The sequence below is a fragment of the Bactrocera tryoni genome, chromosome 4, assembly GCF_016617805.1.
Source record: "Bactrocera tryoni isolate S06 chromosome 4, CSIRO_BtryS06_freeze2, whole genome shotgun sequence".
NCBI lineage: Eukaryota > Metazoa > Arthropoda > Insecta > Diptera > Tephritidae > Bactrocera > Bactrocera tryoni.
In genome coordinates, this window is record NC_052502.1 from 73,160,906 (window position 1) to 73,186,054 (window position 25,149).

At 34.2% G+C, this 25,149-nt stretch overlaps 1 protein-coding gene across 1 annotated transcript in view; it reads right to left on the minus strand.

The window, feature by feature from the left end:
• Window positions 1-25,149, minus strand: part of LOC120774114 (high affinity cGMP-specific 3',5'-cyclic phosphodiesterase 9A) — a 170,273-nt gene that overhangs the window by 102,358 nt on the left and 42,766 nt on the right. Inside the window, exon 3 of the mRNA XM_040103476.1 lies at window positions 11,174-14,529. Within this exon, the coding sequence (XP_039959410.1) occupies window positions 11,174-13,517 (2,344 nt within the window). The 5' untranslated portion in view covers window positions 13,518-14,529. The remainder of the gene's footprint in view (window positions 1-11,173; window positions 14,530-25,149) is intronic.

Genomic DNA, 25,149 nt, shown 5'->3' on the forward strand with positions numbered 1-25,149 from the left:
TACACAGGTGTCCTTTTTTATCAAAAAATCAATATTTTGCTTTAAAGTATTGTGCGCTGTGTTTGTCATGTAAAATGATGGAATTTAAATTTGAATACAAAAGTATGTTATCGTAGTATGTGTACATGAAGCATTTTTAAATAATAAAAATATGTAAAAATTGCCAAACATCAGCTCTACGAACCCAGTTGATAGTAAACTACATGCTTGCCTAGTTTAAATACATTCCAAGCATTATTACAACTATCACAAAAATTTGCTTTTTTAATTAAACAAATAATGAGTAAGGCAAAACTTGCTGTCAACAGAGCGTACACTTTGAAAAGGCAGTTTAGTTTGCGCAACACTTTTTTCAGTTGCACAAACTTTTTAGACGTATTGTGCGTTGTACAAATTCGCTGGATTTTTACATTTAGTAATTATAGCAAGTAGTTTTTTGTGTGAACTTTGATTAACATCATTAACTAATGCCTGAGTTTTGCTATGATTAACAGCCATACATCATTACGGCAGCGATATTCTGTTGGGCTAAATTAGTTATTTTTAACTGTGTGCCAACAAATATGCTTTTTAATGTTTGAATTTAGCGCACATAGTACTTTAATACAATCTTTTATGGATCATATACTGGGTTTTAAAGGTTACATATACAAACATGCTTATGCACATAGGTTAAATAAATGTTTGCATAATTTGCTGAATTTTTTTTTACGAACATAAATTAATTAAAGCTGTTCGTACGCCAAATTTGAAATACCTCACTATAATATTGGGTGTTGCGCACGAATGTCCTTTTTTGTAACATGCATAAATACTGATAACAGTTCAAGTTTTATTTAATATTATTTTTTTTGCAAGATTTTGCGTATATAAATAATTAAGATCTTTACAACGTCTATGGAATTTTTCGCTAAAAATTGTTGCATGAACGTAGAAAAATGCCGACTATCTAGATAACACAATTTTATTTTATTCTGCGAAATATTTCGACTTCTGTACATATATCCTTTTTTTACTTTTTTCCGAACAATACAAAAATACACAAACCACCCATTGTATTTTATCGAAATGAAGCCTACGAGTGCAATTCAGCGGTCGCTAAGCACAAGTCAGCTTTCATGGCGCGGCTACCTAAGCTTTGCATTGTATTGGTATATCCTTTTTTCAAATGCGTACAAACTTCGCTAAAATCAACATAAAATGCTGTTGTTTACGCAGGAAACAGAACTTTTCTGCTACAACAATGTAAAAAGTTAAATTTGCTGCAGTTGCAGCAAGTAAAAAAAAGGTTTATTTCACTACAACTGCGCTGGCATAATGAAGGCAGTAAAACTCTAACTGCGTACACGTAAATTTACAGCGTAGTCGAATCATTGCTGTGGGTTTTTCGCAAGTCAGATTTTTTATGATTTCCTGCTTTTTATGTTTAGTACACCAACTTAGCTTGGTGCTGCATATAAGCAAACTAGAATTTTTAATTAAACGCAGGTTTTTAGTAGCAATCAATTTCAAACTCGGTATAAGGTCGTAGAAAGCTTATGTGTAAACGCATAAAAATATTCAGCTAGCTCGAAGCAATATTGCTATTAAGCTGCTAATATCCTTTTTTGCGAAATAATGAAAAATTATGTTTGCTTTGCTAACACAACAGAAATTTATGAGTTTTTGCTTCAACTTTATAATTTAAATATTAAAGGATATTCCAGCAAGTACTTCACAAATCATTAATCCTTTAAAATCAACAGCCTTCAGTGGCAGTAACATTGTAAGCAGTAATTAGTTAGGAAATACCGTGAAGTATCGACCTGCTAGCCACAGCTGGCAACATTCACTCCAAATCAGTTCAATGGTAATGAGAGTTTAACACAATTTGCCGCTAAATCATAATACTATCATTAGCTTCGAAAAGTTATAATCCTATTACAACTTTAACAAAAGCAATTCAGACTTAAATTAACGAAGCATTTGCATATAAATGCTACAACATTTTCGTATACATATGTATAATAACGGAGAGTAATGGCATACAAAATGTCAAATCACTCAAACAAATTTAATTCGAAATATGCACACAAAAGGAAATTGATTGCCATTAATATAAACACTCACAGAGAATGTTAAGTTACCCAACACACAATTTGTCGTGGATTTATGAAAAACTGAGAAACGAGCTAAGAGCGATTAGTGGAGAGAAGATAAGGATATAGAGAGCATCAGTGAGATGGTGAAAAGAGAAAGAAAAAGAACGACTATTTATAAAAAATAAACACGAGAGAGATATAAGATATTGCTTGAACAAAATGTGAGTAAGAGAGAGACAAAAAAGAGTACTCGTTCTCTCAAAATAGATAAAAAAAACAAGTGTCGAGAGAAAGATATGATATTGCTTGAACAAAGTGGGAGTAAGAGAGCGACAATAGAGCGCACTAGTTCTCTCAGAATAGAGAAAAATACAAAGTCTCGAAAAATAACTCTTCGCCAAAGTTCAAGCCTCTCATTTCGCTACTATTTCTATAATGCCGTAACATTTATAGAGAAGCATAATACAAGTACTTCACTGAATCTAATTGTATATTAATATAAATCTAAAAAGAAATCTTGAATAGTATTGTACAGTTCATAAACGAGAGAGTGTGAAATCTCAATATTTATATATTGGTAAACTAATATTCATACTATTTTGAGTAACTAAAATCATGGCTATACGCTTTAAGGATCTGGATCAGAAATCGCCCCTGAAGCTAAATTTTTGCGCAACTCGAAGAGAGCTATTGTAACAGATATACGAACATGGCGGTTTCGTTAACCGTTTTTTGAAGTAAAAGAGCTAATATGATCACAAAGTTAGCCATTTGATTTGATCAACACTTTAAATGACTGCACAAAGAGCTTATTCAAAGTCATTTATAACAAGTATATCCGAACTGAGAGTGTTGGCTCCTCAAAAGCTCCTCAAAATTTTCTCGTATAAGTATAGACAATTACTTATGGTCCCCATAGACCTCAGTATCAGACTTGGCAGTAAAGAATTTTTACCGCTGTCAACTACGCCCCAAACGTCTTTAAATGCTTTCTTCACAGCCATGACTCTACTAAGTTTAGTCAGCATTTAAAAAACCCAAAAAATACGAATGGAGAATACTCGTACAGCTCACAAGAGTTTCTGTGCCCATCTTACAAAGACTGACACCAAACAGAAAGATTCATTTTACTACCGGCTGATAGCTTTCAACTTCGCTTCAGTTAGCTCTTAAAGTTCTTCCTTCAGAGCAATGGTTCGACAAAGTTTAGTCAGTGTTAGAAAATACCAAATATACAGCTGAGAAGAGATACTGTGACCAACACTGAAAGAAGTTCTGATCATAGTTCGAGTTTAAATTTTAAATTTGATAGACAAAACGGAAGCTTTGGAAATACCTGACCACACGAGCAGTAGTTAATACACAAGATTTTGGTATCTTGAGAATCTAAAGATAAAAATACCGTCGTTTATGCCTACCCTCCACTTCACAAACTGAGACAGGTTCGATGCAGAAAGCGTATATGGATCATTTAAACTTATTTGTTATGATCTGATGTAGCTGAGTTTTTCTAAATCATTCGTTGCCCAAAAAGATTTGTCTAAGGAGTTCTATTTTTCAAAGATTGAGGTTCGACCCTATTGCCTAAGGTTCTGAGGACTGTCGAAGGAGATTTTGCAGCTGATGTTCGTGGTAAACTTTCGAATATCATAATTAAAAGTAGACTCATAGATCTAAAAAAAGAGTGCCAGATAATATAGATAGCGGAAGTTCAATTGACGACAGATCTTCTTTAGTGGAGAAAGCAGCTGAGACAAAATTATAAAACCAGTACGAGTATAAATCTAATAAATTTATATAAGAAAAACTACTTATAGAGATTGGGCCTTGACTTTGACTAGCTTCAAGTATTATTATCTAAGGTTCTGAGAACTGCTTTAGGAGATTTTAAAACTGATGTTCGTGATAACTAAACTAAACTTTGGAATATCATAATTAAAAGCGGACTCATAGATCGGATAAGACTATTAGGTAATCTGGATAGTTGAAGGTCAATTTAAAAGCGATTTTCTCAAGTGGAGAGATGAGTTAGGAGAATATTACCAGAGGTCACTTAAAATATTTCTATGGTATAGCAAGACCCTCAACGAAATTATTAGATAGATCATATAACATAATATCTTTTAGCTGCGACAGGACATTTCGATTTTTTTCCATCAACATTCGAATCATTGCTGTTCGTTGTACGCATATAGTAGTAGTAGTAGTATGAGCAAGTGGTGTAGAAAGGATTAAGTGAGCGGGTATTGCGAATAATACAATCTGACAGCAGTCGGGTGGACAACGGAGGTAGCTAAGTGAGTATGACATGCAGCCGCAAGCGGTAATAAAAATAAATAAATATGCATAGAGAAACGGATAAAAATAAATAAAGTCATATTATATTAAAAAAGGATATGTAGCGGGACGGGTGCGATGCAGACGAGTGATAATATAGCTGGCAACAAAACGAAACGATACGAAACGAAAAAGGACGAACGCAAAAAATATATTGTAGAAGAATGTTACAAATGGAAAAAAATAATAACAACAGCAATAAAGCCAGCACTATAAGTAGACAGGCATGTGGTTTGACCTGCTTCTGTCAGAGCGTTAAATAAAAGCACAGTAGAATGATATGAAATGAAAACGCAAAAGTAGATGTGAAAAATCATATTACAACGACACACAATTGAATAGCGGGTAAAGGGATAAAGTCAGTATGTCAGTTTAGCAGGAAAAAAATTATTTGCGAATGCCACCAAACAAAAGCTGGTAGCAAGGATATATGCGTGTGTATGAAAAGAAAAAAAAATTAAAAAAGGCAATAAAAAAAATAAAATAAAAGAAAAAAAATATAACAAAATGGCATAAAATAAAATGTTAATAATAAGAAAATAATAAATAAAATAAAAAAATTAGAAAAATGCCAATGATAAGAATGGAAAGATACAACTAGCAAGCTATAACTGCAGCCAAGTGGGCAGGTGAGCGTACATGCTTACTGGCTTACAATGCTATTTACAGCATTAACGCTGATAAAATACATCCAGGTATAAATAGATAAACATATAGTCAAGAAATAAATGTAAGCAATATATGATGTTCCGGCGAGGTGAGTGTAAGGCAGGACTAAATTTGCATATACTAATACATAAGCAAACACATTTGTGGGCACACATACATATGCGGCAGCATATTTAAATTTTAAGGGTGACTTCAAGTGTGTATGTATGTGCTTGCTCTGTCTCATAAATAACCATGATATGTCTGCACACGAAAGCAATTCATTTAATGACAAGTGCTGTAGATATTTGCCTCACAGCTGGATGTGAGCGCAAAGTAAAGCTGACTGTCAAAAATTGATCAAAAGCTTAAGGTCAATAGTGTTCGTATGTGACAAGGTAGTGTGTGATAGATAAAAGCAAGTATGCAGAAGACAAGGTAAGCCGAGCACTTAATTGAAATTGCTATATAAATATAAACATACAGTATGTATGTATATGTATGTGCGGGTATATGGCAAGGTAACCAAGTGCATGCATATATGACATATATACGTCAACCGCAGCCGTCAAGTGATAGCGCTTTGGAGATGAAATTTTGCGGTGCAGCCAATTCAAGCAAACGCCCGTTTGTATTGTTGGTTTAATCGCAATTAATTTGAACTGATTTGCATGCTTAACCAACTCGTATATTGCAGTAAGCAATGCTTCCAATTTTAGCTAATAAATATTGAAGTACTACAAAGTATACGCATTATTGTTGTCAAACTTTGGTTACGAACGTTAAAGACACGCTACTTTATGCATACAAAATTTCGTGTGTATAGCTTACAACTTGAAGCAGCTGCTCGAATGTCCTTTTTTTGGAAGTGAAGAAAAATTAATTAAATGTGGGCCATATTAATTTGAATCAAGTGTAATTAGTGAAAATAATATACATACATTTTATATACACAAATTGCGTACTTTAAACTTGTGATTTATGTAATGTCTCTCGCAATATGAATGTAAGCTTGTATCCACTTAACACCTGCAAAACTTCCTTGAAATTTGCGACGTAATACAATGAGTCTACGAATGTCCTTTTTTTAAAAAACAAGAAATAAGCTGCATTTTCAATAACAAAGTGAGAAGTACATACATATGTATGTGTAATAACGGTAATTACGGTAATTAACGATTTCGCAAACTTAAATGCGCACATTTATATTATTTTATAGCAATGAATACAAATATTTGGAAATCCAACTCGCTATATGATAGTGAAAGATTTTGTAGTGCTTGGCAACTGCAAATTACTACAATTTGGCCACCATTTTGACTGAATATATGAAACTACTATTTTGTGTGAACCTCTTTAAAATACATTATGAAGTTTTAGTTCTGAAATATTGGCGTGCTGCAAAGTAGACTCAACACTACAAAATAAATATCAAACATTGGTTACGAACGTCAAACACACACTACTTTATGTCTAGAAAATTTCGTGAGCATAGCTTACTGTTTGCAGCTGCTGCCTGAATATCCTTTTTTTGAAAGTGTACAAAAAGTCATACACTGTGCGGGTATCAATTTCAATCAAGTGTAATTCGTGCAAAAATATAATTTTTTATGTTAATTCGTATAATAAATACTTTGAGCAGTTAATCTAAAAATTAACTTTAATTAGATATAGCATTTTTATACATGTTTGGAAATAATTATTTCATACATGACAGCTACATATGTATGTATGTATGTACGTATGAACAACTTAATTTCCCAAGCATCATTTATTTGATCACATTTCACTTGTCATATTAATGAGGCTTCATCGAAGAGAGTGGCACCTGCTGATATGCAACGGCAACTACAGCTGTCCGGAACAATTTTGCACACTTAAATATTTACATATAAATATATTTGTAATATTTGTACGTATACACAGTTGAACTTCTCTAGCTCCAATTACCATAATCCACAAAGAAGCTTCGAGTTTGAGAGACTTCGCGTTAGGGAAGAAAATTTTTATGAAATTTCACTTCTATTGCCAATTCAAGAGTTCGAGTTATGGAAGCTCAACTGTAGTTATATGTACATACATACATATATACATATAATATGTATATTTTCCTAACAAGCTTTTTTTCATATATTCCTTACAAGTGAATTCATTTACTGCCATCACTCAATTGAACTACAACGGCTTCATTTGCCAACGAGTGTTGCTTAAAGTAAACTTTTTTCACATTTTTTGTTTTTATTTTTCTTATTGTTGTTGCACCGTGCTGTGATTCGCTTTGTTCCATTATGAGAGCGTATTTTGTATGGAGTGTAATAAAACAAAGCGCACAAAGGCAAACGTAAGAAACAGCAAGCAAACGTAGAAATCAAGTGTACACTGAAAGCAAGGATATGTGCACAACTTTGTTATTATACTACAAAGTGTTTGTATTTTTGCCAGCTGCTTGTTGGCGTACAATTGTGCTAATGTACTTATATTATGTGCTTACATAAACACGCACCAATCATTGTGCTCTTACACATACAAATGTACATATGTTTGTATGTATGTATATAGTTTCAGCACTCATTAATAATATTTGTGTTAAAGCATGGAAGAAAGCATATATCCGCAAGTTGAAGCAATGAACAATATAATGGATGATTTTTGCGTTGCTCTAAGTATGTTTATTTCACATACAAAAAAAAGGACATTCGTGAAGAGCTGTTAAAGGGCAAGTGATTTATGTGAAAATTGGCACATGATTAGTGCATTAATAGCTACATTCATTTAGTAAAGTAGAATGCGATAGTGATAATCAGTCAAAAGTTGTGATATTTATGGTTGAGAGTAGTCTTTTTTTATATTTTATATAGTTTTTAAGATTTTGATTTGATTGATTTTGATGTTTACAGCATTAAATTGTAGACTTGTAAAAAAAGGACACTCGAGTGACGTATTAAGAAATCATGCAATTTGTAAATTATAAAACATATAATTAATAGAACGATAGTTACGTTCATTTTGAAAAGTACAGCTGTATACAAATAATTTATGATTAGTTGTATATGCTACGAAAAAATTACTTTTTTGTAAAACTATTAGAAAGCAGTTATTATGTAAACGGCTAAATTATGATTTTATATAGCATAATATATTTTTTATCGGTTTTCTTTCTAAATTTGATAATTTATCCACAAATTTTGATTTCCATAGCAAAGTTAGGGCAAAAATTATGATTCACAAGAAAAGGACATGCATGGTGTGACAGTAATATTAAAGCCAGTTATTTCAAACTTTGTACGAACATTATACATTAAATGCTACGTTCATTTACCAAGCATAAGTTGGAAAACTCATTTACTTAAAAGTATTAAATGTCAAACAGAATTGCTTGCTTAAATTATTTGTTTTATTTACAAATTTTAATTTTCATAGCAAAATTAGCACAAAAATTATGATTCACAAGAAAAGGACATTCATGGTCTGACAATAATATTAAAGCCAGTTATTTCAAACTTTGTACGAACATTATACATTAAATGACACGTTCATTTACCAAGTATGAGCTTGAAAGCCTAAGCCAGTCGGACGTTATAAACTTTTTTCGAATTCTTAGAACTATTTACCGTCAACCAAAGGCGAATTTCAAACATTCCTCGTTTACGCTTGACTTTCGAAAATTAATTGAAACGTATATATTGCATTTGACAGCTTAACTACAAAGTAGGATGAGTAGAACTGTATATATGCCAAAGTGAACACACACACAACATAGAGTAATAGTTAGAAACCAAATATGACAAATGCGTATATACTACTAAAATTAAATATCTGCAGTTAAACACAGCGGAAAAGGAGCATGAAAAAAAGCGCTTTGTGACACATAACGGATGTTGTGAATATTTCAGCTATGTAACAACAAAGGACAATGAAAGCGAAAAGGATTTGAAACAAAGCCAATGGATGCTTTTAGCGGTAGTACAGAGTGGTTGTTGTGAAAACAGCAGCGACGAAAAACTTTTGTAGATTTTTCTTTTAGATAAAGAATGCAGCTATTGCACTTTTGGGAAGGAAATGGGCGTGCTTGGGGAAAAAGTAACGAAATTAAATTGTGAAAAAGTAATACGAGAAAAATGTTGAAGTCAAATTAGCGTAGCAGTAAGCATGAAAGAAAGAAATCACTTGCAATTGGGTAAAATGTGAATGCGTTGGCAACTGTAAAAAATTGAAAGTCATTAAAAGGGCAAGCAAAAAGTATGAAAGCGTGGAGAAAATAGCTAGCGTTTAGAAGTTGTGAACTGCTGTGAGGGAAATTACAAATATTATACTTAAGTGGACAATTGTGGATATAGCAACAAAGGATAATGTCTCCGATTGCAGTAATTTACAATGAGAGGAACATTTTATACTCTCACTTAAGCACACAATAGCGATGCGCTTGACCTACTTCTGCTACTAAATGCATGTGAAATAGCCGGAGAAAATTCAAGGAGGTTAGAAGTACGCAAGATGATTAAGTAGACATTTTACACATATAGTCTACAGGAACTTTCTCATTATATGAACGTCAAATACACAGTGCACTGCTCTCATACAATCTTACAGAGATTGGTTGATATTTTAGGTGGCTAGCTTAATATCCTTTTTTAGTATAATACAAAAATGTTTAAAAATAAAAGCGAATTTGTTGAGAATGGTAGGGGAAAAACTAGTTATTTAATTTCAACAAAATTAGTTGAGTTAATCACAAATTCTAAAAAAAATAATATGGGCACAAAACAAATTTTTTCCTTTGCTACACATTAAATAACATTCAATTTGCTTCATAGAACTATTATTCATGCACACATCATTGAAAATTACTTTCACGATGATTGGTCACAAAAAATATATTTAAAAAAAATAAAGGATACTCCCACAACTTATGCAACCTGCATGTTATTCAGCTGAAACTCGCCATAAGCTTGACCACAGCAACGCTACGCCCGCACACACATTTGCAACGCGAATATGCAACAATATGATGTGGTATGTAGAATGTGGCGAGCATGAATGCCGCAGGCATGAAGCTATTAAACTTCAAAGGTACTTTATATGCTATTAACTTATAGTTATGAGTCTATTGTATGTATATTTATATGTGTTTATTCAATGACATTTTTCGCGTGAAGCCATAACATTTTTCGTTGTTATGCAAATGTGTGCAGTTTTTATATTCTACAATATATTGAGTTGAAACTCATCATACGAATGTACATTGCTAGCAGCTAAGCCGTATGTAAAGCGCAAGTGCAGTGCACACTTATAGCAGACATGTCACGAATATCCTTTTTCTCAAGCGCAACGGAAAAAGCAAAAAATTATAAATATCCATGCGTACTGTGTAAATATTGAATTACTTTAAGCTGAAACGTATTATATGAACGCCTACAGACTTTGACCTTGCTTTGAGCGCTTTTATTTAAAATCAGTGCATATACTTTTTCACAAATGAGATGGCAGATTCGAAAAAGTATTAAAATTACGAAAAACATTTTGGACATTTTCACATTTTGTATATTTGTTTAACTAGGTATTGTGTACAGTTTGTTTTACATAAATGCTTGTAAATACTGCATGCCTCATTCTATCAAGTTGAAACTCGTTATACGAACGTAGACTGCTCGTAGGAATGCTACCAGCGAATTTCAACCAAATCAGTGGCAGATAATAAAAACCTTCCATATATCCTTTTTTTAGTTGTAGTATAAAAATTAAAGAAATCATAAAGCGGTTTGAGAAACATATTACGTATAGTTTGTTTTACGTAAATGCTTGTAATTACTGCATTCCGCATCCTATCAAGTGGAAAATTGTTATACGAACGTAGACTGCTTGTAGCAATGCTACCAGCGAATTTCAGCCAAATCAGTGACACATAATAAAAACCTCGCATATATCCTTTTTCCAGTTGTAGTTTAAAAATTAAAGAAATCATATAACGGTTTAAAGAACGAATGAAAAAGTAAATAGCAAAGACGTTGTAATAAAAATTGAAATTATCGTTTACGGCCTTACTGTGGAGTTTTTATGAGAGTGAATATAATTTTGCCAATACTATAAAATATTTATTTGGTACTCACATAGCCAATTCATGCGCTCGGTGTACTCCACTTTCCGTTTCAGATCTTTGACCAGCGCGCGAAAATCCTCGTCGTTGAAATGACACTGTATGATTGTATTGTTTAGCTGCACAATGTTGTATTCATTGTTGCCATTGCTGCCCGGGCCGCCAGCGGTGGGTTGTTGTTGCTGCTGTGATTGTGCTTGTGGTAATGTAGGGTGAGTTGCAGCCACTTGCGGCTGCTTTGTGGTCGGTGAAGGTGTCAACGCAGCAGGCGACACCAGATTGCCGTTATTTGCAGCATCCACTTGACCGCCTAAACTTAATTTGCGCATAACATCAGCATTGCCGCCGCCACCAACACCGCCAGTATGCGCCGTCGGTGCACCTTCCACATTGCTGCATGATTTGCTCAATATTATAGTCGAACGATTGGCTATGGAATTGGCGGCCAACAAGTGTTCACCCGCACCGCCGCAACTGCCGCGATGATAAGGAAATTTACCACCACCAATGGTGTAGTTGTTGTTCTTCAGCGTGACTTGCAATTGATTGCTCAACAACTGCTGTTGCAATAATTGCTGACTACTGGGATGCGTTGAGCAATCGCTAGCGCGTCGCCGTCGATCCATACAGCCGCCACCAATGCTGAATGGCTGTAGGAAAGCATTGCTATAGCTACGCTGCTGCGATGGCTTTTGTTTGGCTTGACTAGATGCAGTGGCAGCGATGTTCACCGACACGCCAGCGGTGACGCTGCTCTGTTGCTGTGTCGCGGACGCACTTGCTGTTGTTACGCCGCTATTATCGGCATCGATTTCGCTACTATTATATAAGTTATTGGCATTGCGTAAATTCGTTTGCTGCTCGATATCGACGGCATCGGCGCGCAGTAGCTGTTGTCCGACGTTGCTGTCCGTCCCCACAGCGCTGCCGCCGCTCATAATGATCAACTGTTGTGGCTGCGGCGCAGACTGTTGCTTGCAGTTGGCTGCAATTTTGCCGTTACCACGCTGGCTGCCGCGTCGACTCTGCTGTCGCCGCCGTATTACAGTGATGCGATGCTGTCGCTGCTCATAGAACTGCACCAAGAGCTCCTCAAGCACAGCAAGAGAGTTTTGCGCCGTGACGCTTTCGTCGCCGCCTGTTACCAGCACAGATGACTTACGGCGCACCGTACCCGCAGTAAATGTGGCAGAGGTCTCCTCTTCGTCGTCGTCTTCCAGAGAGCTGTGCGCAGTTTCTTCTTCTGCACGCGGCGCTTGCGTTTCCGGCACGCACGCGCCAACTTCTGCTTGTGCACTTGTGCGCGCGCTATCAGGCGTCGTGCTCCGTTGGCTGGCCAAAACAGTTGCTGGCGCTGTATGCGTCGTATGCGCGGCGGCCGCTGTTGCCGCTCCCGCGCTTTGGTACGCCGTCGTTGCGTGCTTTGTGCGATAACCTGATGCTGCCGCAGCGCCTTTACGATCCGTATCGGGTATTGAGTGACGCAGCAATATATCTTGTAGTTGTTTGCGCTGCTTTGCCGGACTGTATGGGTTTATCAATTTGAAATCACCATAGATTTTAGCCAAAAATCGCACGCGCGACGCAATATAACCGATTTTACGTAGCACGCGCACATCAGCGCTAATGCTGGTGCGATGTTTGTGTTTGTGCCGTCGACTGCTACTGCCGCCGCTAACCCCAGTAGCGTTGCTCAGTCCGCTTACAGCGCTGCCGCGTCGACTATCGGCGTCAAGCCCCGGCGCACTATGACACTCACCGGGCGCGTGCTCGCGTCGCAAGTTAGCGCGTCGTTTCGCCGCGTTATATAAGAGATGCGCGGGGAATGCCGGACGCGCACGAAATGTATACACTTCACTGTTTTCGTCGCTGTCGTCACTGCCGCTGCATGATGTATTCGCGCCCGAGGAGGATGTTGACGAAACCGAACAATCTGAGGCGCAGCTGAGCTGATAATACTCCGCCTCCAAATGTTCGGCCGCGAGGCTAAGTGTGATGGGCGTGTTGCTGTTACTGCTTAGGCTATTGTGTGTCGTGCTGGCTGCAGCTGATGCTGTGTTTATGCTGGTGGGTTCACCGCACGTCGTGCGCTCACTTACCGCTGCTGCTGTCTGCTCGTCAAGTGATTTGGACGCATGACCTTTGAGTAACGCGTTACGCTCAACGTCACTTTGCTGCGCGCTCGCTGTGGACTCGGCGCTTGCTGCTCTTGTTGTTGCGGTACTTGTTGTTGCTACAACCGTATTGGTATCGGTGGCTGGTGCTGGCGCTGTTGTTGTTGTGTTTATTGCTGTTTCTGGCGTTGCTTTTGGCGGTGTTGGCTGCGGACTGCTGCGGCAGCTGCTGTCCTTGTACATTTATAAGCCAAAAAGCCACAAGATCGTTCGCGCAATCAAATGTGTGTGTATATGGATGAGTGAGCTCGCGCTGTTGGTGTGTTGCTGCTTCAATTAGTGCGGGGGAGCTAAACAGCGCTGTTGTGCGTGGTGGTTCAATGCGTTAGAGCGCGCGCGCGCGTTGCCGTAATGACAGCTGCGAGGCACGAGGTAAGTGAAACTAACGGTTTACCGGCGGCGTAACTATAAATTTATATTTTTTTAATTAATAGTTTCAAGTTTGCTGCACTAACTATCACTTTTGTGTTTTTTGGTTCACTTCAATTTCTTTTATGGTTTTCTTTTTCTCTCGCTTTTACGCACCGATTTATTTTTTGTCGTCTTACTAAATTTTTGCTAAGCTTTTAACACTTACTTTGCCTTTGGCACACTCACTCACCAGTAACGCGCTCAAATTTCCGTACATACTCACGCGCTACCTGCTCTTCGTGTACTTAGCCGCGCATTTATGCAATTATCCTTGTGTATTCTTTGTGCGCTTGCATTACAATTGTGCGCTTGAATGACAATGCCAACTCACAGCTGTGGCATATAGCATGTAAATGCAAATTTTATAGCCACATTTAAGTTTCAAAATCACACACACACGCGCGCACTTCCTTGATTTGTCTGCCTTTCAGCTTGATATCCGCTTTTTTCATAATTTTCATTCAATTTCTCTTGAACACAATGCAGTGGCTATGTTTCGCGGCATTTCCATTTCGCCTTTACATATTGCCGTCGACTCCAGTCGCATTTACTACACTTCATACATGCGTGTGTTTGTGTTGGCTGCTCATATCCTTGCCGCTGGTAATTTCATTTATGCGCTCGACTTCCGTCTTGCTCGTCGTGTGGTTTATGTTAATACTGTAAGCTTCGTCCGAGCCATGTCACGCCTCAACGTGTAGAGGTCAGTGTGTAGCGTTAGTTCTCAAATTCAAACACTTCAGCGCAAACAAGTATTTCGTCCTTCATAGACGCGCTGCGAAATCTGTAAGTGTAAAAACGTGTTGTATAAATAATTATTGTTCGAAATTACTGCTTCTACTACTCTCTAAAAGTTATATAGTAAACATTGTTTGTATATAAAATTTCTATTTCATTTTTAGCGAGAAAAATGTACATGACATTATGCAGATTTTTATATTCTTACCCTTGGAGAATATATTTGCATAAGTTTGAAATTATCCAGCAAACACCAAATCGCTTGACAGCACTCATACATAAAAATAATAAAAAGTAGTTGACAATGATGTCCCTAGTGTCGACAAAAGTGCCGCGAAGACCGATGGGTAGCAAGTAAGATGGTGGTGAGGAGAATAAAGGATAAAAAATATTCTTTTGCAGCGCTGATGAACCCGCCTTCTATATGTGGCGCGTCTGGCATGTAACCGGAAATTATTAGTAAGAGAACAGGTCTGCACAAAAATTACCTATTCGACAACAACTACAGAGCTATGCTAGCACCGCAAAATTGTTGAATTTGTGAGAGATTTATCATAACAAAATTATATTTGAAGACTTGGTAACAACAAAAAAATCTTTGTCAAAGCCAAGTTTCAAACCCAAGACCAGAAATATTATTAGCCATGTCATAAACCAAAACGTCCAGACAGCCACCGAAGTCCTCCTCAGCCTGATAAGACCTTCTTTCCGTTTATAGCTAATTAATTTGCTTGTTAATAAACTTTTCAAAGGCGAAATTTAACCTTAAAAACGTAATAATAAACAAAACTTTAAAAAGGCTTTAGAGAAATCGAGATGGTGAAAGTCTGGGCTAAACACAGCAGTCTATTTCAGTCCTGAGCCGGATTCATTATAGAGGTCCGTTCTCCTCTTACTCCAAAGTGTATCCGATCACATTTTTAGGCTAAATCCTGTAGCCATAAAACAGACGTTTTAAAAGCTTGGATGAGTCTCTGCTGAAATCGAAATACTGTAGCGCAGGGTTCTTAGCTGTGGATTGAGTTTATAACTTAAGTCGTAGAAACTTAATCGGGCATTAGAGGATACAATTTATATAAAGTACCCACAGTCTTATAATTTCTAAGAAGAAATTTGTAAAACACAAACGAAAAAATTGTTCGACGTTCCCAAAAAAAAAAAAAGCCAATGAAGTCGGTCGCATCTTTTGAGGTATACAAGACATTGTCAAATCATAGCGTCAGTGTTCATACCCTTGTTGTGGAAAGTGATGAGTCTATGATAACAGAAAGAACTTACTAAGCTTACTTTATCTTACGTTTCAGGTCGTGAATTTTAGCCACGCTTCTTGAGCGCTCCAATACAGTTACAGTTTAATTTAGATCGCGGGTAGAAAACGGACGCATGTGAAGAAACTGAAGCTTCAAAAGAAGCTTCGCTTTATACGAATTATTTCTTACTGCAATATATGTATATTCTCTTCACTACTAACATACATTTTGATGATAAATCTCGACCGACTTTTTCTTTAAAGCTTTTAATCAATGTGGAGGCCTGAATCAGTTCGGTCACATTCAAGCTACAAAACAAGCTGAAGTACTTGTCACAATTATTACAGAGAGTTTATGCGAGTACCGGAGATATATAATACTCAAGGGTTAGTAGAAAATGTTATCTAACAATGCTGGGCTTATGGACTATTTGGAGTACTAGAGCATGACGGTATTAACGGAATAGCTAAGTAGAAGAGAATACCAGCGGAGTTTGCTTTTGAAGGTGGTGGATTTTAGTAATTTCTTGAGATCTAATCTTGAACAGTTAAGCTTTCCACATACTCAAGTAAATAATAGTGGCGCAAGACCGGTACAGAAGACGTGGAGGAAGGTTACTAGATACGGCTTTATCAGAAATGGATTCGTAAAGTTGAAGATACACTAAAATGTTGGAAGTATGAGAACGTGTATGATCGTTAGGTCAAACACCGATTTCAGTTCTATTTTAGAAATATAGTTCCATTGAATTGTATGGTGAAGCTATTTGAAAGATGAAGTAACTATTTGAAAGCTAATCAGATGAATCCGATAAGGTAAAGCACAACTCGCTACTCGCACTGAATACTAACAGAATAACATATATTTACATAGGTTAGGAGTCCCAGGATACTAACCATAATAGCTATAAGATGAGTGCTAGGATTGAACGGAATTTTTTTTATTTACAAGTTGGTAAGGGCCTCAGGCGGTTAGGAGGATAACAAGGTTTCAGCTAAAATTCTCAACTAACCGTCGAAAATAACAAAGATTATATTTTATTTACAGAAACTGCGAGGAATTCGTTATACATACATTATCGAGTGTTCATCGAAGTAAGAACTTTGAAAATTCGTGAAAATAAAAAATGTGATCAAAAAATAATGTGCTCAATCTACTTCAACTGCATACAAGATACATACATACATATATAAATATTGATGAACTGCAAGTAAGCGCTCAAGTTTAGTTCTTCTACAAACTATAACAAAGTTGCGAAGTAGTCTAGCATATGCTTATACATACAGACACATACACATATGTATGTATGTATGTATGAACTTGCCAGCACAACGCCTACTTGAAAACTTCTGATAGCTCAATTGCTCTAACATTATTGTTGTTATTGTTGTGTGCGGTTGCTTGTCATGGTTGGTCGGCACTAGAAATTTCGTATGGTTGCAAGCGGAAAACCACAAGTGCAAACCATTCAGGCGTACGACGGCAAGGGGCAACAACAACAAATCAACTGGCAGCAACAGAACAACAGAAACAATAAATGACGAAGACAACAACAATAATAATTTAAAAAAGTGAAATAACAACAATAAAAAGTCAAATAACAACAACACTGAAAACTAAAGCAACAGCAACAATGAAAACCAAAATAAGAACAACAACAACAACAACAAATGGAACCCCTAACAATGAAAATATAACAACAATGATATCAACAACAACAAATATAACGATAACAACAACAACAACAGCTATAAAACATCAGTGAAAGGCAAAAAAAAAAAAAGAATGCCAAACAAAAACAACAACAATCCACAAAAGTCAACAACCAAATAGCAACTGATAAGAATGTGTACGAAGGATATTTTCACAAAATCGAAACAACAGGAGGTCCTGGCAACAGCAGCAATAGAAATAACCACATAACATGTACATGTCAGCAGCATAAATGTGTTAGTCGTTGAAAAGGCGCATAGACGTACATTCACAGCGTACGACACACATACACATGCAAGCAAAAAAACAAACACATACACGCATACAAACATATTCGCACACACATACATACAAACAAATAAATAGAAGAATGGGTCAGCTTGAGGTAGGGAGGCATAGCAACCAGGCGAGAAATACAAGTTGGAGTCTAGCGGCCAAGCAAGAGTTGGAGTGAGGGCGAGAGAGGGTGAGAGAAGGACGGGTAAAAAATGAATGATAAAATGCGGAGTGTGAGTGTGAGAGTTTGCGTGTTGATGTCTACATTTCGTAAGTTAGGCCATCAAATGAAATGAATAGAAGCAAAATCAAAACAACAACAACGAAAACAACAACTGCCAAATTCAACTAGCAAACTTGGAATAACTAAATGTGGAAGTCGTAAGACATTTGAGACACACGCATACATAAAAATGCATGCTCAAGCACAAACACACTCACACTCACGCTCACATACGCCCAAACAACACACACACACACGGCGACGAAAACATGCATGCGGTTTGGCCGAACAACACTGCAGATCGTAATGTAATGGCTTGTGCAGATAAGCAGTTGACAATGGCAGTGCGGTTTTGTTGTTGTTGTTCTATACTTGCCGAAGCAAAAATTGCAAAAGCAATAGAAGATGTCGAGATTTTTATCCACAGCTGGTAACGTTTGGTAATGAAAATTGTGTAGCTGATTGTTGATAGGAAAATTTTCGAAATTCGTAGCGGCATGCTGCTGTTACTGTTGCTAAGCTCAAACAAGGATAACGTAAACGATACAACGGCTGTGGTAGAGTGGATAATGTCAGGGATAATTGTGTGCTCAAAGATTTTGCGAACTATTTCAGGGTGTATTTAGGGTAAGGACCGTCTTTGTGGAATTATGGAGCTGCTGATTTAAGGTAGAAAAGCCATTGCTAGATAATTATTAGACAAAAAATACGTTGCTAATAACAATTAATATAAAAAAAATTAATAAAAATAATCAGACGAAACTCTAAAATAAAAAAATAAAAATATATAAAAAAAAATTCAAAAATAAATTTTTTTAATAGGTATTTTTTATTCTATTACCAAAAAGCAGTTTTAAATTAAAAATATATTAAAAAATTATAAAAATTTATAGAAAAAATTAAAAACTAACTTTGTTTTGTACTTTATGTATGTACTTTATAACAAAAATAAATTTAAAAAAAAATTTAAATTAAAAAAATATAACAAAAAAAAGTTATAAATTTAAACATTCCAAAAAATGTAAAAATATATTAAAACACCAAAAGCAAAAAAAATAACAGTTTTAAATTAAATGATTTAAGAAAATATAAAAAAGATCGGAAGAGCATATAAAAAAATTAAAAACTAAATTTGTTTTGTACTTTATAAAGCAAAATAAAAATAATGATTAAAAAACATTTAAATTAAAAAAAAATATAAAAAATAAAAAATAAGATATAAATTTAAACAATCCAAAAAATGTAAAAATATATTAAAAAAAAACTTTAAAAAATTACAAAATTCAAAAAACAGATCATTAAATAATTAATTAATACTTTAAATTTAGCAAAATTAATTTTTTATTTATTTTCAAATTTATGTTAAAAACAATTTGAGTAAAAATAGTTAATACAAGATATTAAAAGTAAATATTACAAAAAATATTAAATTCCAAAAACAAAATTATCAAACAAACAGGTAAGGAAGGCCTAAGTTCGGGTGCAACCGAACATTTTATACTCTTGCAACTTGCAAAAATCAAAGCCGGGGAAATACTTTAAGGTGTAAAACCAATCATATAGAGTAAAGTCAACCGGATGTTCGAAAATCCTGATATTACTTATATAGGGGCTAGGCCAAGTTCTCGCTCAAATTTATCTATTTAAGACATAAAGACACACTGTTATGAGTAAAACACGCTCTGTTGTTTTCAGTACGATAACTCACATATTGGCCGATATTTGCGGTATAAAGTCACCCCGAAGTTCGAAATTCTTTATATTAGATTTAGATTTTAGATTTATATTAGATTTTCGATCAAAAGTCAACAATAGATACCGAGGGCTAAGTATTCGGTACCTGAGGCTGGGCTTCAACAGTTTTTATTGGATTTAAACAATTTTTGATCATAAGGTGGCACACACTAAAGACATTTTTAGTGCAAAGTTTTATCCCGTTATAATAATTACTTCTTGATTTGCGTACTGGAAACTGCACGAATGAAGTGGAATTTAAAGTTGTGCTATGTGAGAAGTAGGCGTGGTTATTATCAGATTTCGCTCATTTTACACAACGTGACATAGAAATATGAAAAAAACACAACATACCCAATTTTGTCAAAATCGGTCAGTCCGATATCGAGATATGCGATTTCGCCAAAAAAAAGTGGGCGGTGTCACGCCTATTGTCCAATTTTCACACCGGCACTCATAAAGCTCTCTCATACCATCTCGTTGGTAAAATTTAATGTCTTTGGCGTATTTAGTTATTGATTTATCGCGCTTTGAGTAGTTTTGAACATTACCGTTATATGGGGTGTGAACGGGGTTTTCATCCGATTTCATCCATTTTCACACTATAGGCACGAGTTTTTGCAGTATTCGCGCTGAGCGAATTTGGTTATTGTAGCTTAAGAGGTTTGGGAGATATGCAGATTAAACTTATTAGAAGGCGGCGCCATGCCTCTTTTTTTTTAATTTTTTTCCCACAGGTGCCACTTGCTACTGCGATCCCCTGTGCTAAATATGAGTTTTACATCTTAATTTAGTCCTTAGTTGTGGCACTTTATATGTTTTCGGTTAAAGAGGATTTGTGGGCGTGGCAGTGGTCGGTTTACGCCCATCTACGAACTCGAACTTTTCTTGTACTAAGAAACCTGTTTCATCAAAATATCTCAATTTTTACCCAAGTTATAGCTTGCACGGACGGACGGACGGACAGACAGTCAACCGGACTTAAACTTCTCTTGTTACCCTGATCAATTATATATATGTAACCCTATATCTATCTCGATTAGTTTAAGAGGATACGTACAACTGTTAGGTGAACAAAACTATCATACTCTGTAGCAACTGGTTGCAAGGGTATAAAAATAAACTTAAATCTGAAAAATCAAGCAGTTAATGAGAAAATTGCAAACTTTCACAACGCAAAATTTATTTTAATATTTTTTATTTTAGCACTGGAATGCAGATTTCTGATTCCCCAAACGCACTTGACGGCATTCCTGCTGTTGATTTCCCCCTCAAACAGCCGCAGACCACACTGTCGGCTACATAGAGTCCCACACCATTAGCGGCGGTATAAAAATTTAATGCACATAGCAGCGCCTGAGTGTTCATTGAAGCTTAAAATCTTATCCTCTCAGTTGTCCTTGTGCAGCAGCTGCTGCTTCTACAACTCATTTGCATAATCGCACCTCACTGGGCGGCGTGTATGCGGAATTTTCGTCAATAAAAAAAGAGGAGAGAGAAAAGCAGGCGCAAGGCAGGTATATAAAGTACTTTTATATACAATATGTATATTTTTATATGTATTTGTGTGCCTGTATCAAATTAAAGACACAGCTGCGCGAAGTGTTAATTGATTTATTTACCTGCAAATGATGCCAATGCAAAAACCAACACAACTGCACTGTCATTCAAATAATTGCACGCATACATAAACAGACTGAGCGAACACATGAGCGAGTGTGTGTGTGTGGCTCCGTATGGGGCAGCATTTGCATATGCATAGTTGTTACTTAAGCACTTCAGCGTGAGGCAATAAAAACGTTTGCGCTGCCGGAAATTGAGAGGCGCCAAAGATAAATAAAAGCATTGGAAATTTCGGATAAATATTTTTCTTGGCCACATGACTATTGGGAAAATCTCAATTGAGTTGATTGAATGCAAATGCGCGAAATTCGCGCATATACGAGTATAGTATTCAGCTTTTCTGATAAGTGTATTTATATGGGATTTTCGGGTTAAAGACGTGAGAGAAAACAGATTTTTAACCATTTTTAACAGAAGCATTTTTCGATTTTTTATTATTATATTCCATTATAATTTTCCATTAAGGTATGAGCTGCAATGTTTCTTCAAGACCTTTTATTTTATAGCCATTTTGTAATATTAATTTTTTATTAATAAATTTGTTAAAATTTATTTTTTTAGAGGGCAACACTGCTAAAATTTTTCACGGCAAGCAAAATTTTCTTAATTTACTAAATTTGTTGTAATTATTATAATAATTAAATTTTAATTTAATTTAATTTATTTCGATAAAAAAGGAAAACAGGTGGCAACTCTTTTTCGGAAAAAATTTTAACTGTAAAAAACTTCCTTAAAACGCCTTCCGTTTTTTGTACATATTATAATTTGCCTAACTTATTGAAATAGTAAGAATTAATATGAAATAAGTGGCAGCCCTACTGAAATTATATTTTTATCCGCAAGTTTTCTTAAGCTTTTTCAGCTTCATATGTATTAATATTGTGTTAGGTTACATATGCACATTGAATTAACAACTTCAAACAGGTGGCAGCGCTGTTAGAAAAATCCTTTTCAGTAGAAGCTTTCTTAAGCTTTTTCTGTTGTATACTTATTTTCGAAAAAATCTTTTCGCTATAAACTTTCTTAAGCCTTTTCTATTGTATACACATTTCTTAGTCATGTATTAACTCAGTAATCGTTTTTTGATTTTTTAAATAATCTATTTTTCCGAGGTTTTTTAAGTTTATTTAGTTTTAAGCAAGTATTGTGGTAGCTTATTCACTCTGTACATTCTACCAATTCAAAAATTTTAAACAGGTGGCAGCTCTGTTCGAAAAACATTTTTAGCTATAAACTTCTTGTTTCTTCAGTCATCAGTGGCAACCTTATTAAAACATTATTTTTATTTCGAAATTTTTTTAGTTTCTACAGTTTTATGCAACTATTGTGTTGGGTCATTACTACAGTACATTCTTCTGATTTACAAATTTCCAACAGGTGGCAGCTCTGTTCGGAAAATACTTCTAGCTATAAGTTTTCTCAAGACTTTTCTGTTAAATTGCGATTTTGTAATAGTTTAGTCATACCACTGCTTAAAAACATTCTCAAGCATAAGCTTTCTTAGGAAAGTACTCTTCATTTTAATGTTTTTTGCTTCAATTTTTTGAAGAATGTGGCAGCTCTAACTTTTCTACATGTAAAAATTTATATTTATGTATGTACATATGTATGTATATTTTTCTACATGGTGCTTTCGAGTATTTCAAATTCATTTACTTTAAAATACGCTCTCACTTTTATGTGAAATCTTTTATTTTGAAATTTAATTATGTTTATTGGCGAGATAAATGCAGATTAACGACCAAAATAAAGCAACGCATTTATGCTGTTTTAAGTAATTAAATGCGCGTTTATTTATTTTCGCCAACAAAGGGATATACATTTTTTACCAAGAAACGCCTGCACAACAGTTAACCATGTACATGCACAAGTATACAAGCATATATGTATGTACATAAAGGGACAAGTAAATTTTACATTAACGTAGCGCTAGGAAGTTCGCAGGTGAATGAGCGTATTAGTGTGTTGATGTGTTGGTGCAAGGGTACTAAGCGCTTAATTAATTAACGCGAAATTCGATTAATGCGCAGCAGAGCAGAGTTCACGCGATGGTGTTGTTGTTGTTATTATCTTTGGCTGATTTGTTGTGTTTCAACTTTTCACAAAGAAAGTGCCAGCGAAATCAATTCAGTTGTAGAAAACAATATAAGGTTGCGTACAATGTCAATATATACATATACAGACATACATAAACAAATACATACATATGTACATATGTATATTGTTGACATTTATATATGTGTACATGTAATGTGCATAATAATTACACAGTATGTATTAATGTGCAAAAAAATGCACATACATACATATATGCAGCCTTATTAAACACAGACTTCTGACCAACACTGCGTATGAGTGATATTTTTGTGTTACGCCCAATAATAATTACAAGCGCTATAAAATATTATGATTTCAATAAGTTGAAATGTTAATGGCGTTTACATAAAAACGCCCACCGGGTTGTTACGTTTATGTTAAACAAGTTCAATCAATTTTAATTTCAAATTATAGCATATCCACAGGCGCAGTTTCTATATACATACATATGCATAAATGCATGAAACAAAAGGATGAATTTTATTTAAAAAACATATTGTATGGAAATAATGAGGTAGGTAGCAAGGCTTTTATTGAAACTTTAATATTTTGTAAAATTTCTTTAAGAATTTGTGAGTATAAAAAAAAAATAATACAAAATCATTTGAATTTGAATAAAAGGCTTCCTCTCCTTATTTACGAGAAAAAAATGTTTGTCTTTACATAAAGAAACAAAAGTGATACAATACAAATTTAAATATAAAACTTTACATAGAGAAGAATAAAAAACAATAAAAAACCCAAAATTAAAAAATTATTAAAAAAAATTTTAAGGAAAGTAAAATTAAAACAAAAAAGTAAAACTAAGAAAACAATTAAAATTAAAAAAAGTAAAACTAAAAAAACAATTAAAATTAAAAAAAAAGTAAAACTAAAAAAAACAATTATGTAAAATTAAAAAAATATATTTTAGTATTTATTAAATGACAATAATGAAATAATGAGAAAAAATAAATGAAAAAAAGATATTTAAATAAAAACTCAAAGTAAAATAAAATAATAAATTAAATTATAAAAATCAGAAATAACTTTAAAACAAGTAAAAAATTATATAACAAAAACTTAAATAGAAAAATAAAATAAATATTTTTTTCAAACTTTTTTTTTAACTATAAAAAGCAGTAAATAAATTTAATAAACTCTACATAAGAATTAATATTTTTCAAAAACAAAAATAAAAGAATTAGTGTATAACGGCAACAAATAAATAAAAAAAAATATAAACAAATAAATAAAAAAAATTATAAACAAAAAAATAAAAATAAAAGAATTATAAACAAAAAAAAATAAAAAAATTATAAACAAAAAATAAAAAAAATTATAAACAAAAAAATAAAAAAAAAAATATAAACAAAAAAATAAAAAAAAAATTATAAACAAAAAAATAAAAAAAATTATAAACAAAAAAAATATAAAAAAATAAAAAAAGTCGTTCAAAAAAAATTTTAAATACTATAAAATACGTAAAATCAGTAAAATAAATTTAAAAACTCTACATTACAATTATTATTTTTCAATAACCAAAATAAAAACGTAATGTGTATAACGGTAACAAAAAATTATTTTAAAAAAATGTACGCATAAATAGGTTATAATTAAAAAATAAATACAAAAAAAATAAAATTAAAAAATTATATATATAAGTTAAAATACAATAAATTTAAAACAATAAAATAAAAAAATAAATAAAAATTATAAACAAAAAAATAAATAAAAAAATATAAATAAAAAAAAAATATTAAGTATCTGT